The 18,313-nt window shown below is 42.0% G+C and overlaps 1 protein-coding gene across 1 annotated transcript in view; it reads right to left on the bottom strand.

The window, feature by feature from the left end:
• Nucleotides 1-18,313, bottom strand: part of EXPH5 (exophilin 5) — a 67,566-nt gene that overhangs the window by 23,082 nt on the left and 26,171 nt on the right. The window contains exons 2-3 of the mRNA XM_008690112.2: nt 3,759-3,919; nt 1,774-1,936 (exon numbers count right to left, since the gene is read on the bottom strand). Coding sequence (XP_008688334.2) covers nt 1,774-1,936; nt 3,759-3,919 — 324 coding nt within the window. The remainder of the gene's footprint in view (nt 1-1,773; nt 1,937-3,758; nt 3,920-18,313) is intronic.

The raw sequence follows: 18,313 nt of genomic DNA, 5'->3' as shown, positions 1-18,313 counted from the left end.
TCTCTCTCTCTCTCTCTCTCTCTCTCTGTCAAATGGATAAATAACTAAAATCTTTTAAAAAAAATAAATTAAAAAAAATAAAAAGGACATATTTTTGCAGTTTATCTACCGAAACTTCTTAGGAGCAAAAAACAACAGTGCCTTCATGATATTCTGCACCAGCACAATTAAGAAATATTTATTTCCATTTATGTTTTGAAAGTAAAATGTATTTAGAGAAGACAAATTCTTAAAACTGCTTCACATACACATATATACTTAAAGGACAAAATCTGCTTCATTTCTGCTCCTGATTTTCATGTTTCACGTTAAAAGAAAGCTGCAAGTCATGCTGGCACACAAGAAGGATGGTTGCTAAATAGAATTTTGCGAAGTTGCAATTTTTTTCACCTTGGTCTGTAACCAGAAAACATGATACCCAGATGGAAGATTCTAGATTTGCTGTCTGCTTTGATCCACTTTCGCAGTGACTTGCAATATGAGCTTGGAAATAACTTGTCCACAGAGTGAACAGGTTCCTCAACTTTTCCTGGTTTTACTGACGTTAGATTGTTCAGCTGTATAAAACTCTGTCTTAAAGAAAATCACCTAAAACGCAAACTCCATCACAGGTCCCAGCTACACCACACATCAGGAATATTTCTTTTGATACATATTCCCTCCAAAGGAAGTACCCTTAGATTTTAAATCCCCAAAGGAGAGGATTACTAGCGTTTCAAACATTTTTACAAAGAAAAGAAACTCACCTATTTGCAGAGTACTTTCTTGCAAGTGACTCTGGTAAAGACAGTCACATAAATCTACATTCTGTTCAGCTCTTTGTTATTTCAGCAAAGACAAAAGCAGGCTCAGGTGAAAGCTGGGAGCAAAACACCTTCCATCCACCCAAGAGGGGAGGACAGCGTTCTTTCTCCAGGTTCGGGAGCCTCATCGCCCGCTCCACCAAGCGGCGTGCCACTTACTGTCCCAGCAGGAGTGACCTCCAGCACCTCCTATTTTGGTGCAGCAACGCACTCTTAATGGTTTGACGGCACACGTCACGTGTGAAGCCAACACCTTAAGAGGGTGGGAAGCTTTTCAACCAGGAAGACATGCTGAAAATATTTAGCAGTCAGCTCAATTGCATGTAAGCAAAGCCTTGCTTGTTTTTCACAAAACAATCCAACAACCTATGAGTCAAGATGAACTGATTTACACCATTCTACGCTGGGAACTCTCTGGAATGATGCCTGTTCCAAAAGCTTCCCTTCCTTCACCTTAAGCTTAAATTCTGGGTCCCCACCTCAGAGCAGCTGTCCTGAATACTGCTCGACACGGTAATAGCTTTATTCCCTCAATTTTAAAATGCAAGTTTTCTCTACTCTCGTGGCTCATCTCGTTTACTTTCATTTCATCTTTTTACCCCGTCTCTCCTTGTGACCACAGATACACATATCCCCGAGGAACAGGCAGTTTTGATTTAAAGATATCTTCCTGATTGGGGCATACACTGGGTTCTTGAAACAGTGGAGAAAGTCAACGAGCATTTCCCAACATTTAACCCATTATTCACCGAGTGCACTACCTGGGATCTGTGCGATTGGTTAGAAGTTGGCTTTCAAAAGAGCCAAGTTTCATGGTTTCAGAAGGACTTTGTCCCTCTGAGAGCTTAGTCTTGTTTCCTCTGTGACTATCTGCATTTTAAGTCTGAGAACAAACATTAAACATTCTGAACACAAAACAGGTTCCCCGCCTCTGGCATCAGAGCTATCACATGATCCGAGTTTAACTCACCCTTTCTGTCCCAGGGACTGAAGCTTTGAAGTCTCCTTTCTGGATTTTCTGAACGAGAACAGGGAAGCAAATGATGATCTGAAGCTCAGCCGAGAAGAAATGGATGTCAGGCTTTTTTGATTAGGTGTATTTTTAGATCTTGATGTTTGTAATTCCATGGAATCTAGAGGGAAATTATAGAAATCTGGCATCACTCAATATTTCCAGGTAAATATATCTCAGAGAACGAAGACTTTGCACTTGCTTCCCACCTCTCGATACAGATGGAGAACGCAGCAGGCATCCCCACGTGAAGACCATAGGGAGTCAGGGGAGCCCCGTGTCTCTGATGCCTCTGCTGAGTAGAGAAAATCCTCACAAAGAGTAGGGCGCCTTTCAATACATCCTGTGAACCGCAGTTCTGTGGAACGTCCCTCCCCGCGCACCAGCTGTGCAAAGCCATCCAAAGCCCAACGTAAGGTGTCACGGCTCTCATTCAACTTTCGGGGTGCTTCTAGCCACCCTGTCCTTCAGACATTTTTATCTTAGTGCATTAAAACCATAGGGGTAGACAGCATGTAACTTTTTACTCCAAAGAAGTAAAGGAAAAGGAAATTAAGCCATTTGGAGTGTTCTTTATTCCCACCAAAAATCTCTGTGTATGTGTATTTCCTACACATATAGTTTATATGTGTGTCTGCCTGATGGGGCACCTGGGTGGCTCAGTCGTTAAGCATCTGTCTTTGGCTCAGGGCGTGATCCCAGGGTCCTGGGATCAAGCCCCACATCGGGCTCCCTGCTCTGCTGGAAGCCTGCTTCATCCTCTCCCACTCCCCCTGCTTGTGTTTCCTCTCTCGCTGGCTGTCTCTCTGTCAAATAAATAAATAAAATCTTTAAAAAAAATGTGTGTCTACTTGTAATATAAACATGTCTAATGTATGTATCGATAACATATAGTTATACATGTGAGCATTAAAAATTCTAAGGCAAGATCAACATATACAAAGTCTATAACACTGTAATATATTTGGACATGCTGAATTTATAAATACTAGAGGGATTCAAGGGAAGGGGAAAGTCAGCATGGTATATATGGGGTTAATTTCAAAGTCTGAACTATGAGTCTTTTTAGATAGATAGATTTGTTTATTATGGGAGTTGTAAAATATTGTCAATATAGCTTTAAGAAATATTGTTACATAATTCTTGATGCTACTAATGCTAGTAAAACACCAAGAGAAGTCGTCAATGTGACTACACCAATAAGAAGACACTCTACACACTGTTTTAACAGTTTATAATGTTGAATGCACTTTGTTATTCTCACAATAGTCCTGTGAAAGTGGGTTTTCTTATCCTCATTTACAGATTTAAAAAAAAAGTGATGGGTGAAGATAATTGACGTGTGAGTAGTCACATAGTTGGGATGTTCAAAGAAGGCATTTACCCATGGAGTTTAAGTTACCGAAATACCAGAAGGGTGATGGCTCTTCTACCACCTTCTCCCATCATCCCCTCTCTCCCTTTCTCTCTCCCCATCTCCCCCTTCTTCTGCATCATCATCCCATTCATTTAAGTGCTCACTGTGTTCCAGCTTAGTGCTTTATACATACACAACCACCCTGTGAGGTCTCTCATCATACGCATTTAAAGGCAAGAAAATTGAAGCTTATAGAGAATAAGTAACTTGAACTGTCGCATGGATTCTGAAAGAATAGAGAATACAGAGAGGGTGGAGACTGGAATCCAAGTTTTTTTTTTTTTTAAATATTCATGTCTGTTCTTAACCACTGTGCTATCTTGCCTGATTCTAAAAACATACCCCCAAGACATTATAGCACATTTTTAGTTCACTCTTTTTATTATATGTTAGGTCATAAAACTTTTGTACCTTATGATTTAAAAATAGTCCTAAACATGGATTGGTTAAATTGGAGACCCACTGAGTCATTATCTAGAATACTGTGCTATACGACAAAAAATCTAGATCTAAATTTTTTTCTCACCATTTTCCGCCATCCCCTTCCTTAGTCTGTATGTAAGTGGTTGTTTTAACATTTGGCTAACATCCGTTTCATTGCAGAACTTTTTTCTTTGAATTTCTTCAAACCATTCGCCAGTCACTCCTTGAAGCCATCTGATATCCCTCTTTGTCTTCTGGAGTTTGCTGAAATAGAACAAAAATGTCAGTGCATCCTTAAAACTTCATCATATCAAGTCCACACTCATGTGATAGGAGGCTAAACTTGACCTAGTGGTAGAGCTGCATAAACTCTGAGTCTTGGGGGAAACTGGCTCTAGTCAGAATTCCCTTTTCACCACTGTGTACGTACGTATCTTAGCTGTGTTTTGCTACTACGATGACAATCCAAACGTTTTTGCTAGTTGTTAAAATAATCAAGCTGGTGATGACAACCTGGGTTGAGCATTCTGTGAACCTGACCTAATAATACAGTTGAATGATTGATGATTTAATGACATGGAGAAACCAGAACATTCTAGTTCTGATTACTCATTCATTCGTTCATTTGTTCATTCATTCAGTGTTTCTTGAGCAATGTCCATGTACCAGTCCCAGTGTAGGCAGCAGGGATTCAACTTCAAACATAACAGATAGGGTCCTCACTTGCCCTTCCAGTGGTCAAAGATAAACGTTTACATGCAGAAAAGAAACGGTTGAATATAATGATTTTAGATAAAAAACACAAAAACACGAAAGCCCATGAATGAGCACCCAGCTAATGCTTAGTAGTCAAGGCCGGTGTGACCTGAGAAGATAGGAAAAGCCATCTAGAGCACAAACGCGTCTGCCCCACACCTTCCCAACACCAGACCTGAAGTCCTATCATTCCTTCTTTATCCTTTTCCCCTGCCCTCTGTGCTTTGACCTCTTTCAAATAAAAATATTGCTGAGTCCTTAATTAAACCGCTGGTTGTGATTTAATCACTGGTTCTTCTCTCTCTCTTTTTTTAAAGCAGATCATTTTCTCTATTTCAGGAAAACCCTAGAACTGTTTGGAAATGAGAGGTGCTTAATCCAGAGGGGGGGAGGGGAGACAGAGAAGAAGAGCGAGCGCAGGATGGGGCAGACAGAGGAGAAATGTGAGTCTGAAGTACATGGTGTAAATCTCTTAGTGGTCAGTTTCACACAGCACTGGGCTCATTGATGGGGTCCAAGCTTGGGAAGTTCTGCTGTTTGGGAAAGAAGTTCATGTGATTCTGCAGCAGTTACCCTTTATCCAGGGTCCTCTGTGAAGCACCAGGGTCGGGGAGTTTGTATGACGGAGAAGATGGTGAGTAAGACAGGAGCAGAGTGGCAAATTTGGGGTTAAAGGTAATGAACCAAGATGGTTGCAACTCAGGCTCCTGCTTGGGGCTATGATACTGTCATTTTATAAAATAATCAAGAAGGAAGCCAGAGGCCATCCTGCCCAGACTTGCACTTTGAAACGCATTAGGCAGCAGTCGTCATGTCCAGCCCACAACACCCGCCTGGGTGCCTCCGTGTGTCATGGCTGTCCCTCTGACACCTGGCCACTCCTGTCTCTACTGCCACTTCCCTAACAAACCAAGGGACCATAAGTAACTGTTTCTAATCAGTGCTGGCTGCCTACAACTTGTCAATGCCTCATTTATTAATGTCCCACATTTGTTCACCACTTCTACGTTCTCGAAGCCCTCCCCAGTTGTTCAAGCCTGAGACTCAGCAACCCCCCCCCCACTTCTCAACGTATCCCCCTCATCTCAGAGCACAGTCAAGTTACCCGACTTTGGAATTCTCCAAACAACCTAACTGTATTTATTCATTTTTACTAGAGGCTTGATGAAACATTGACTCTCTTTGAAAATCATCACACTTCACTTCATTTCACCTCAAGTGCTCATTCCAGGCTTATGCTCCCGTCCATCATAGTCTGTTTCTTTCCCAACTTCTGGTCAATGAAGTCAGAAATCCATATGTCTGTGGGAAGACTCCTACAGTTTGAATTCTACTTCAGGAAGTATATCTTGAAGAAACAGCCCCTCTCCCTGTACACGAATTTGTTTCTAAAAATAATTATGCAGGCAATGCAGCGTCCTGGAAAGTCACATAGCATGAAGTCAGAATAACAAAATGCAGGTTTTATCTATTCCAAGCTATGTAAAATGCTGCACACACTGGGGGAAAAATCAGAACACCTGCTCTCTTAGGGCAGAATAATTATAGGTATCATTTCTATTTTTAACTTTTTAATTATGTTTATTCAGTAAATATAATATATGAACCTATTTTTTTTGTCTGTGAATTTTTATATTGTTGGATTTTTTTTCCATTATAATTTTTCTTGTAGATAGAGAAAAAAAATCAGTGACATTTTCGCAGTCCTAACACAGTCACTATTATCTAGTTGGTGTTTTTTCACACGGTCATAATAAAATTTATTCAATATACATTTGTAGAAGGCCTCCTAGGGTGCATGCAGGGATACAGTACTGAACAGAGCAGACATGGCTCCCACCCCATGGGATTCACCATCTAATAAGAGAGACAGATCCAGGCCCAGTCACAATACAGATGAAAAATAACCAAGAGAGGCGGGTATGATTTATTCATTCAACACATGTTTGAACTCTGGGTACAGAGCAGTGAACAAGTCAAGTCCTTGCCCTCACAGAATTTACACCCTGTGGGGTCAAACAATAGAAAAGTAAACAGGCGCTAGGAGAGCACCTGGGGCAGCAGCAAAGATTTTCCTGAGAACATGACACGTGGTCTGAATGTTGAAGGATGAAGGGGTAGCAAGTAGGTGGTTCTAGGAGAGAGAGAGCTTTCCAGGCAGAGCAGTAGCAGCCCTAGGGCAAATGCCCCCAAGGAAAGAAGCAAGGGGCTTAGGGTAGAGCTGAGAGGGAGGCAGCTGCTAGATCAGGCAGCAAACGTTGGGGTGAACAGTCTGGGGTTTAGTCCTACAGCACCAAGAATGCCTCGTTGATGTGGCAGCGACATGACACACCACGTTTGCATTTTCAAAAGGCCATCCTGGACTAAAAACTTTTTGTGCAGCAAAGGAAATCATCAGCAAAATGAAAAGGCAACCAACTGAAGGGGAGAAAGTGTTTGCAAATCATATATCTGATAAGGCGTTAATTACCAAAATATATAAAGAACTCATACAATTCAATAGCAAAAAGACCAAGCAATCTGATTTAAAAAATGGACAGAGGAGCTGAACAAACATTTTCCCAAAGAAGAGACACAGATGGCCAGCGGGCACATGAAAAGATGTTCCACATTACTAATCATTTGGGAAATGCAAATCAAAACCACAATGAGATATCACCTCACGCCAGGCAGAATGGCTATTACCAAAAAGACAAGAAATAACAAGTACTGGAGAGGATGTGGAGAAAAGGGAACCCTCGTGCACTGCTGGTGGGAATTCAACTGGTGCGGCCACTGTGGAGAACAGTATGGAGGTGCCTCAAAAAGTTAAAAATAGAGCTACCCTATGATCCAGTAATTCCACTTCTGGGTATTTATCCAAAGAAAATGAAAAAACTAACTCAAAAAGTATATGCACCTATGGAATTGTAATGGTATGGAAAAACAAAATACAATACAAAAATAATTTTAATTCCATATATACAAAATACAATATTATATACATGTACAATACAAATCCAATTATACACACATATACACACAATGGAATACTATTCAGTCATAAAAAGAATGAAATCTTGCCATTTGCAGCAACATGAAGAGAACCTGAAGTCATTATGCTAAGTGAAATAAGTCAGAGAAAAACAGTTACCATATGATCTCACTTATATGTGGAATTTAAACTACAACAAATCAAGCTCCTAGACACGGAGAACAGACTGATGGTTGCCAGAGATGGGGGATAGGAGGTGGAAGAAATGGGTGAAGAAGGTCAAAAGGTTCAAACTTCTAGTTATAAAATAAGTAAGTCCTGGGATGTAATGTACAGCATGGTGCGTATTGTTAATACTGCAGTGCATATTTGAAAGCTGCTAAGACAGATCTTAAAAGTCTTCATCACAAGAAAAAAAATTTTGTAGCTGTGCATGGTGATGGATGGTAACTAGACTTACTACGGTGATCAGTTTTCAGTGTATACAAATATCGAATCATTACGTGCACACCTGAAATGAATATAATGCTATATTTCAATTATACCTCAATAATTAAAAAGATCTTAGCTAAAGGTGGAGAGAGGATTCCAGGGGAGAAGAGGAGCACAGTCAAGAGACTTGTAGGGTCCAGGACAGAGAGGTGTTTGCTTAGACTAGGATGCTGGTGGTGAAGCAGAAGAAAGGTAGGAAGTGTTCAGAGCTACTTAGCGGGTGAAGTTTACCCTCAAGTGATGAAGTAACTTTGGAGGGCTAGAGGGGACAGAGGCACGTCAAGGAAAACTCCTCGATTTCTGATTCACATAGGTGCATGGGAGATGCCAATCACAGAGATGTTGCATATACAATCTTCACAAAAACAACATTACATATTGAACACCTTTAATGTTACTCATCTTTGGAGCAATCATTAAATATCTGCATAATATTCAAACTAGTATGATTTCCATAATTTCTTTACTATTCCTCTGGTGAAGAACATTGCAATTTTGCCTTATAAATACTGCTGTAAGGACATCCCTGTGCATTTCCTGTTTTTACAGTGCCTTTGACAGACACTGGAGCAGAATTACGGGGTCAAAGAGTCAAAAACATTTTTTTGTGATTCTTCATACACTACCAAAATGCTTCTCACAATGGCGCTAGCATATTACTCATACCAGTGATGTACAATATGGTAACCAGGAACCTTTGGAAGATGTTATTCTTTTTTGAGTATTTTTATTTTCTGAATTTAATACTTTCAAGGTACCATGTTTTAAATTGTGGGTAGTTACTTTTCTTTTAAGGATTTTTGTTTCCTTTGCTTAAAAAAAAAACACTACATTTTCTTCCTTCCTTTCTCTCTCTCTCCCTCTCTCTTTCTTTCTTGTAGGCTCCATGCCCAGCATGGAACCCAACGCGGGGCTTGAACTGATGACCCTGAGATCAAGACCAAAAAAATACTACATTTCTTTGATAAGTAGTGAGGATTGAGTACATCCCACATGTCTGCTTACTAATGATATTTTGTATTTTGGCAATTGCACATTTTATCAATTTATGAATCAATGCTTCAGAGTTTTTCACTGGGATGAGGCATGTTTAATAAAACACAAACTCCTTATTTTTCTTGTTTACTCTAATTATTTTCCCCCAGATTTCTGACTTTGATTCTGATTAGGGCTGGAGTAGGTAAAACATATTTCATCTGTGCATGTGCTTATGCTAATATCTGTCTCCCGAAGACAATGAGAAACGACATATGGACAGTAGTTACATGCAGATATATAAAAGGGCATGATTTTAAAGAAATTCAGTGGCTTTTGGGGTGCCTAGCTGGCTCAGTTAGTGGAACATGAGACTCATGATCTTGGGTTGTGAGTTTAAGCTGCACGTTAGATATAGAAATTACTTAAAAATAAATAAGTAAATAGATTAATTAATTAATTAATTAATTTAAAAAAAGAAATTCAGTGGCTTTTAAAGCAGAAATACCCCTAGGTTGACAGGAAAGTGGGTGAATATGTACAGTCCAGAGCCTGAAAATTCAAGGGTCAGGTAGTAAAAAATAATGGCTGTGCTTACCTATTACTAAAGGAAGTAAAACATAAATAGTTCTGGCCTTTGAAGCAAGGGTAACCCAGGAAGGGAAGCTATGAATGACATACAAGTCTAAACTCTCTGGGTAACTGTAACTCAACTCCTTAATCTTTTACACCAAAGAGTCCTATGACCTATAAAATACAGTCAGTACTTTTTTTTTTTTTTTTTAAAATGTGGGGCTCGATCCCATAACGCCGGGATCACGCCCTGAGCCGAAGGCAGACGCTCAACCGCTGTGCCACCCAGGCGCCCCACAGTCAGTACTTTTATAATGGTTGACTGAGCTCCTGGTACTAAAAAGCACACAACGGTAAAACCAGTGGTTTAGACTGATCTACTTACTTAAAAAATATATCAAAGCTCAACACTAGCAAAACAAACAAAACACCTTAACATAAAGATACGTGAACCTTAAAAGGACAGCATTTTAAGTCTCAGCTGGGAGACTTAGAGAACATTCGCTTGAAAGTGGAATTCGACCAAGTTCATAGCCAGCCTGCCCAGGGCTCTTCCTCCTCTAAGCTGGTTTGTTATATACTCGGGCAGCCATTTAGAGCACTCAATCCACTTTATGCCAAGAAGAACCACAGGGTTACAGACGACGTACATCGAGATAAATTATAAGCACACACCTTGCTGGCTTTGCTAGTCTAGCTTGACTCAACATATCAGGAGGGACTGTTGTCTACACTTGTAATTTGTTCTACCCCCGGGCTGATTAACTTGACTCAACTAAATCAGGTCTTTTCTTGCTGAGCCACAGTCCCAGCCCTCTGCTCCAAGTCAAAACACTCTTTCTTCATGCACAGGAATCTTCGACCGCTGCAGCTTTGATGCCCTTCGAGCACCTGCGGAAGGAGTGTGTCCTCCTCCTGTGTTAAACTGATTTTCCATCCTCGGGGAATGAATCCCATCTCTCCTCTCTTCCTCTTTGTCTTCACCAGCTGTGCCCCTGTTGACCTTCGCAATGCACTTTTCTTGGTTCACCTTTACTTCCAGCAGGTTTGTGTCCTCATCTTATTTTCACAGTACCTACCTACTAACATTCAGCATGTGCTCCGCATTCTTCATCAACCCCCGCCCATGCCTTGTCTGCTCTGATAGTACAAAGAACACTGGCAGAGGGTCAGGTGCTAGCTGGGTGACCTTGGCCAAATATTTAACTTTCTTGGGTTTATTTCCCTCATTTGTGCAAGGGGGTTGGATGAGGTGGCAGACTGTTTATAAAACAGTTCTCCACAACTCCTCACATCCCTGAACGTCTGCTCCTTTGGGATGTGACTTTGTCACTCAGCCTGCTCCTAGGACTTGGCTGGCCTTGTTCTCAGAACAACTGAAGGTTCTGAAGACGTACTATCAGACCTCTGAGCCTGGCCTCAGGAAGTCACGCAGCCTCTGTCCTCTGCCTCGGGGAATCTTGATTCCGGCGCAGAAGGAACCCCAGGCTGGCCTCCCAGAGAATGAGAGCATGCACAGACGAGGCCCCAATGGGGCGCACTGCCACCTGCCAGACCAGTGAGTGCGGCCACCTTAGCCGATCTGGAGGCAGAGACCCGAGGGGAGACCAGGAGAGTCCCCCAGCTGAGCGCAGCCCAAATGACTGTCCCACAGAATTGAGAGCTAATCGACAGAAGTCCTTCGGAGCCTTTAAGCAGTGGGATGGTCTGTTATGCAGAATTTAAAAACATAAACACAGATGAGATTATCTTGAAGATATCTTCTGGTTTAAAATGTCTCATGAAATGGAAAGGCTCATTATTCCTACGTCAGAATGAAATCATTAAGAAATCTTAAAAATCTGAAGAGGGCCTTATAACATAATCTTGTCAATCCCTCCATCTTCAGGTACAATAACCAGTAATAACAACAGTTGCTGTGCTGAGCTCCTACTCGACAGGATTTTGCAGCCATTATTGCTAATCCTCACATGGCTTGCATTGGGATTCGATGTCCCCGTTTACAGAGACACCACTGAGCCCACCCGCAGGCTGGAGCTTTGCCCTGGGATGAGAACTCAGGCCTTGATTCTCAAGTCTGTGTCCACCTAACCTTCTCTCTCACTAGTACCTGGGCACCACTACCTCCATTAAGAAACAATGCAATTGATAGAAGTAAGCTCAAAGTGACTTCTGACATTTAAAAAGGTAGTAATGCTAATCCAAACAGGACTGAAGAGAGAGGAGCTGGACAGACGTTGAGACCAGCAAGCCCCCTAAGCCAGAAAACAGGAACTATACCTTCTATTTTCTTGTCAGAAAGATCTCAAATATTTCTCAAAACTGCTCCCTTACAAGCTCCTCTTGCTGAGGGCATCAATTTGTCTTTGGGTTGTGCTCATTCCCTCTCTTCATCTCCTTGCTCACATTTTTTCTCTGCTTTCCTTATTTCCTTGGCTTCTATACACATTTTTTCTTTCACAGCTGACCCTCCTGTACGCAAGCCGTCTTATCACACCTTGTTCTGCTCTCCAGGCAGCTCAGCAGCCTGATCTCGATCAACCCTGCCCTCTTGGCTTCAAAGGCCTCTTGCCAAAATAGTCCCCCAGTTCCCTACCCTCTCCTGCTCTTACAGGTTCCGTCATCAGCGAACCCTAGAACAAACTGTTCAAATGAATCCTGTAAAAATGGATTTGTCGCCTGAATTGTAGATCAAAGCAGCATTAAAGTTTCCCTCCCACACAGAAATCCAAACACACTTTTGTTTCATATTGCCCAGCAACCACAACACATGGAAAACCATGAATGGAGTAGGAGTACGCGGGGCAGGAACCGTATCCTGAGTCAGAGCTTGGCCATCAGGTTAATGACATCATGGAAGCTGGATTCGTCCGTCCAGCTAAAGACCTTCTCCAGACCCTGCAACCCCAAGAAAACTCCTTTCAGGAAAGTGTGTCCCTTTGTGTTCTGCTCCAGAAAGGTGATACTTATCGCTCATCTGCGAGGGAAAGCTTTCGAAGAGCTATGAGAAGTTCTCAGCCAGGAAGAGGCGGAGTAAAGAGAGCCAAAGCCCTTGTCCAGGGGCCGCTCCCGCACCTTTACAATCCAGCGCCTGGCCTCTCCTCTCTCCCGGCTGCTTTTCTGAAAAGATAGTTTTTTGAGAGCCTTTGTCTCTGACATCAGAGCCTGTTGTTTGCCTCGGTCCACAGCCAAGGCTCAGGGAGGGGCAGGGATTAGAAAAAGCAAGCAGGTGTCCTGGAAAATGTGTTCTTTTGCTGACAATAAAGTTAAACCACAGAGGGAAGTCTGAAGGAAGAGAAGCTCCCCTAAAGAAAAGGGATGAACTAAAGCCAAGCAACAATGACAACAAAAACAGCAAACCTTTAGAACTAAAAGACTGGCCGCAAAATCATGGCATCAGCTTTCAGGCCAAGCTAGATAACAAAGCCCATTTAAATTCCTTGAATGGCTGTGATTGAGATCGCCCAATCGAGACTCAAGGACAACGTTTTCTGTATTTCTTAAACAGGCCATTATAACCTTCCTGGATGTTTATTCTCAACAGAATGAAAAATGAAGTAATCTAGGTAACGCTAAGACGCGTAATTCCCATTGCAGGGTCAGAGCGCAGTGAGTGATCTCTTACCAATTAGTCACCCTAAAGAAGGTGCAGTAGGAAGGCTAGCTGTCCACTCTGAAGTCAGACTTAGAGTTTAAGGGCCAATTCCTCATGTAGCCAGCTATCAGGGCTTCTCTGTCTTCCTAGGTTAATCTTATCTCTTTTTAATCCATTCATACCTTTTACCCACGCCACTCAGGAAGGCACCCGCTGTCACCTAGGATTTTCCAAACAATACTGAATGAATTACATGTCATGTACCCATCTGGCTGCCCACCAGGCTGTCAGCTGACCGGGGACTGGAGACTGTGTCCAAGTTGTCTTGGTATCCCCAGGGCCTAGCAAGGTCCCCGACTGGTGGTTTATCAATACATATTTGCTCAACTTTTGGGGCAATGAATGAGTTCTACAAACTTATGCCATCATTGTGAAGCAACTCACTCCCTACTTGACATACATAATAGATACGATCCTGCCCACAAATTAAAATCATGTTTATAAAAAGTGATTTTTTTCCTCCAAAGAGTAATACGGGAAAGCTAGTCACAGCTAACATTTACGGAGCACTTGCTCTAGGCCAGGCAAAATTACATGTATTCGTCCATTTAATCTTTGCAAGAACACCACGAGGCAAATAATATTCCATTCTACGAATGAGGAAATTAAAACACTGAGAGGCTATGCTGAAGTCAGACTTCCTGGTTTCAATGCTGTCCCTTATCTTTTTTAATCGTGTGAGCTTCACTCCTCTGGGCCTCAGTTTTCTCATCTACAAAGTGGGGGTAGAAATAATAGTATCTCATGGCATTTGGGTGAGGATTAAGTGAGTTAATTAATGGAAGGCCTATACACCCAGGCCTGGCAACGTGAAGTGCTGAGTTAGTGTGGTCTGTGAAGTGAGTTGGGGGCTGAGGAGTGGGGGTGGAAATGTGTATCAGCTTCCCCAGCAAAACAGAGGTGGTCGGCAGTAAAGACAATCACACTTCAGCTTTTCCTCTCCCTGTAAAGAAACTCAAAAGCATCAACTGCTTAGGTTGGGTCACCTTGTCCTCCCAGACTTTCATATTGCACTTGACAGCACCATCGCTAGAAGACTAATTTGCAGTGAAGATTTCAGACTGGGGGGCCCACTGGGTAAGCTCACTGCCAGTCACTGGAATGGACCTCGCACTGCACTGCACGCACTGGCTAATGCCAATGTCTGGACACATGATTGCAAAGATTTTTTGCACATTTTTAGTACAAGGTCTAAAAGATTTACTTTTCTAAACTCTCCTAAGGCAACAGTGCTTGCACTGAGAAGAGTTTACACGTTTATTTATCTCATCCTGGATTCCAGTCTAACTTCAGAAAGTATTCACACACGTGATTCAGCTAGTATTTTTTGAGACTTACTGTGTGCCAGGCACTGTTCTAGAAGCTTGGAATTAATACATACACAAAAGAGACCACTCCTAGTCTTCTTGGAGTTTGTAGCTAGGAAGCAATGGTTTTCCTACCACCACCTTGACCCAAACCACTACTGTCTCTCACCAGGGTGACTGCAGGAACCCCCTCGTCTCCTCGATTCCATTCTAGCTGCCCTTTCGTTCAGACTCCACATGGCAGCCAGAGTGATATTTTAAAACCACAGAGGGAAGCCTGGAGGAAAAGGCTTAAAGCTCTCCATGAGCTTCCAACCATACTAAGAATTCCAAACTAAGAATTCCAAATTCCATGGTCTCCAGGGCTGTGCAGCCTCTGGCCCTCTACCTTTTTTAACCACGTTATCATACCTCACCCACCCCAATCAGCAGCTGGCCTTCTCTCTGCTCCTCTCAAAAGCCAATCTGGTCCCTGATGGGCTTTGCACCTGCTGCCCCCTTCACCTGTAATGTTCTTCCCTATTTTATCACATGGCCATTCCTTGGTATCATTTAGGCCTTAGCTAAAACGTCACATTCTAAGAGAGGCCTTCTGTGACCCTTCAACAGAAATAATCACTTCCCCCAAGCATACCTACTATCAAATTTCTTGGTCTACTTTTCTTAATTTCATTATTCTCCTTGTGGAAACACCTTCATTTATTTGCTTTTTTGTCAATCATCTCCCCTTTGCTGCACTGAAATAAAATCCATGAGAGCAAGGACCTTGCTTGTCCTGTTTCTGGAATGATGCCTGTCTGACATAGAGTGGGGACTCCACAAGCCCATGTGAACAAATGAATATGAATCTGGGCAACTCTTCTCTCTGGACCTGCATTTGAATCAGAAGCTCCCCAGGGTACTTACACACTTGGGGTGACCCTAAGCATGCTTTTGCTAATGTTTCCAGGCGGCGCAGCCTAGTATTTAAAGGATGTCGTTAACAAATCCATATTTAGGGGCACCTGAGTGGATCAGTCATTAGGCGTCTGCCTTTGGCTCAGGGCGTGATCCCAGCGGTCTGGGATCAAGCCCCACATCAGGCTCCTCCGCTGGGAGCCTGCTTCTTCCTCTCCCACTCCCCCTGCTTGTGTTCCCTCTCTCGCTGGCTGTCTCTCTATCAAATAAATAAATAAAATATTTAAAAAACAAAACAAAACAAAACCAAAAAAACCCACAAATCCATATTTAGGTCTGTCTGAGACCTCACAGAGTCCAGCTCTGTGGCTGAAAAGTGCCACCTTTCACACGGTTCTCGGGGTCCATTGTCCTTGCACTCCCTCTGCCCTTTCTGCTGCTTCTCTTGGGATCAAGCACATGATTCAAATCAACTAGAAGAGAATTTACAACTGCAGATTCAAACTGACAATACTTTTATGGAAAACTAAGATAACATATAGGGTTATATCTGGTACCTTCGTGCTGCTGCTGAACATTAGGGGACCCATGCACATGGCATATCCTCCTGGAGGCGGGAAGTGGGTCTGGGATGCAATGGTCAGATTCTGCTGGCTGACGGGCACTGTGCTGGCTGCTCCTACAGGTGCCCAGCGAGGTAGATACTATTATACTCATTATACAGTAAAAAAAAATTGAAACCACAAAATGTAAAAAAATCCTGCCTGTGGTTATCCCATGGAGAGGAAAAGAGTGAGGCTTCTGCCTGGCTTCAGGCCCCAAATACTCAGCATGGTAACATGTGTTATTTTCAGAGTGAGTACAAATTATTTCCCAGAGCCTGAATTCTTCAACACCTGGCCTGTCCCTGCCCCTTTTTTTCATGCCAGTGGGCTCACCAGTGCAGTGTCAGCTCCCTAACCAGAGCGCCAGACTTTCTGAACACAGAGCAAGCAGAGACTAAATATTTGAAAACTAGAGTTTTTAGCCTTTGTTTCCCACTTATTTTTTTTAAGCAGGCTGCAAGCCCAGCATGGAGCCCAACATGGGACTTGAACTCACAACCATGAGCTCAAGACCTGAGCTGAGATTAAGAGTTGGACACTTAACCGACTGAGCCACCCAAGTGCACTCCCCCACTCGTTCTTCTTTATACAGATACTCAGACATCTTTCCACAGGAACTTGTAAGGCAAGGGTTAATGCAAGTTCCATGTTAGGGTTCTTCAGTGTAGGGGAGCTGCCTGGAGCTGCCAACGTGGACAGAAATCCCTCTTGTGAGGCTGTTATTAGCACAACTGCAAGGTAGGTTAAAGCCAATTAGTTCTGATCCACAGATAAAGTCCATGATCTCAATGTCTTGGATTTGCTTACATATCATATTATTCATGGCTTCTTTCCAAAGACAATTACATCCTAAATTTTGGCCACACCCTCTGTACTGCTAGTTATGTAATCAGGTAACGAGACAGAACTGCACTCGCGTATATCTAGTGCAGCCCCCCCATTCATTCTCACGAATAAGAATGCAGAGCATGTTACTTTTCTCTCATATTCAGGCAATTTAATGCCAATTCTTACAACATGTCTTGCCAAGGAAAAAATACAGAAAGAGGAACAGTCTCAGAGGAGCCTAGGCAATTTCACAAGGTTGAAAGAATGTGATGCCCACATAACTTTATTCCAGATCCAGGCAGAAAGGTCACAAGACTATATTGCCTTCAGGGTAATTAATACCCACATTTCTCATATTCAGTTTAATTCACTCTTTGTACCATGTTGACTTAGCCATGTCAGAAAACCAACTCAAATCCAACATTCTGGAAGCAGCTTTAACTTTAAGAAACTTAATGCTGAAATACAGCATTCCCTCTTTCCCTACCCCTACCTGCACACCAACCAAATAGAGAAAGAAGCATTACAAATAGCTCCTTAGTCTTTGCTTCGGGATACAGAAAGTGAGAAAATTCCCCAAGGTTTTCTAAATGCCAGCACCATGCAAGTCGTGCTCCTCTGTCCCCATCAGGGATCATGAAAGCTCAGAAAGTCCATGACCTGCAAATCATTATCCACCGCAGGATTTGATGACAGGGTCAACGAAAGTTTGATGTGGACATACGTGAAGTCTCATTGGTCTGGATCACATACATTTTCAAAAAGAGTTAACCTTGAAGTAATCCTTCTCCAAATGGTTGCTGCTTTTTCCAAGTTCATTTTAGCAAAACTGTCTCATGATGGGTTGGGTTTAAATTGTTTTTCTCCAACCATTAACCTGATAAGTCGACACTCCACATCATCAGAAATTACTGCAGAAGCGCATTACAAAAGGCTTTACTTTGAACACTTCCCCCCAAATCCTTGAACCAAATGTTATCATTAGAATGATGACTTTGTTGATCGGTTATTTCAAACACACATCATGTTTCATATTGTATCATCTCATTCAGAAGAGATTATTATGTTTTGTCTTTAGATGTAGTGACATTTATTTACCCAAACATCCTCCAAAGAAGTACTCCCAGAATGATTCTGAAACAAAATCAGTACCTGGGGCAAAAGGAAGTTAATGCTAGCTATACAAATGCATGTGTCTACTCCAAATTATGTAACTTACTTATGGAAACCTAATATTGGTATAAAAGATATTTTACTGGTAATATTGTTATTTGCTATCATTTTAACTTTCAGACTCTAGTATTTAAATTCTTCTTTCTCAATAATCAACAAATTTGTGATTGTTCTTCATGATGTATTAAACGCTTTAACATAAAATCTCAATGGGTCTTTGGAGAAAAAGCCTAAACAAAGCTTTATTACACAATAAAAATGATAATATAACATTGGAGGCTATTGTGTACTTGAAATGCATGTCTCAGTGCATCAAGAACAGGCACAGAATTGTATTCATCCTGTGAACAACCAACCCATTTCTCCAAAGGGAAATGTCAGTGTAACGAAGCAGTAATGTGAGCTGTATTTTACAGAAGAAAA

This window comes from Ursus maritimus, unplaced genomic scaffold, assembly GCF_017311325.1.
Source record: "Ursus maritimus isolate PB19 unplaced genomic scaffold, ASM1731132v1 scaffold_16, whole genome shotgun sequence".
Taxonomy (NCBI): Eukaryota; Metazoa; Chordata; class Mammalia; order Carnivora; family Ursidae; genus Ursus; species Ursus maritimus.
This window is presented reverse-complemented; position numbering and strand designations above follow the sequence as displayed.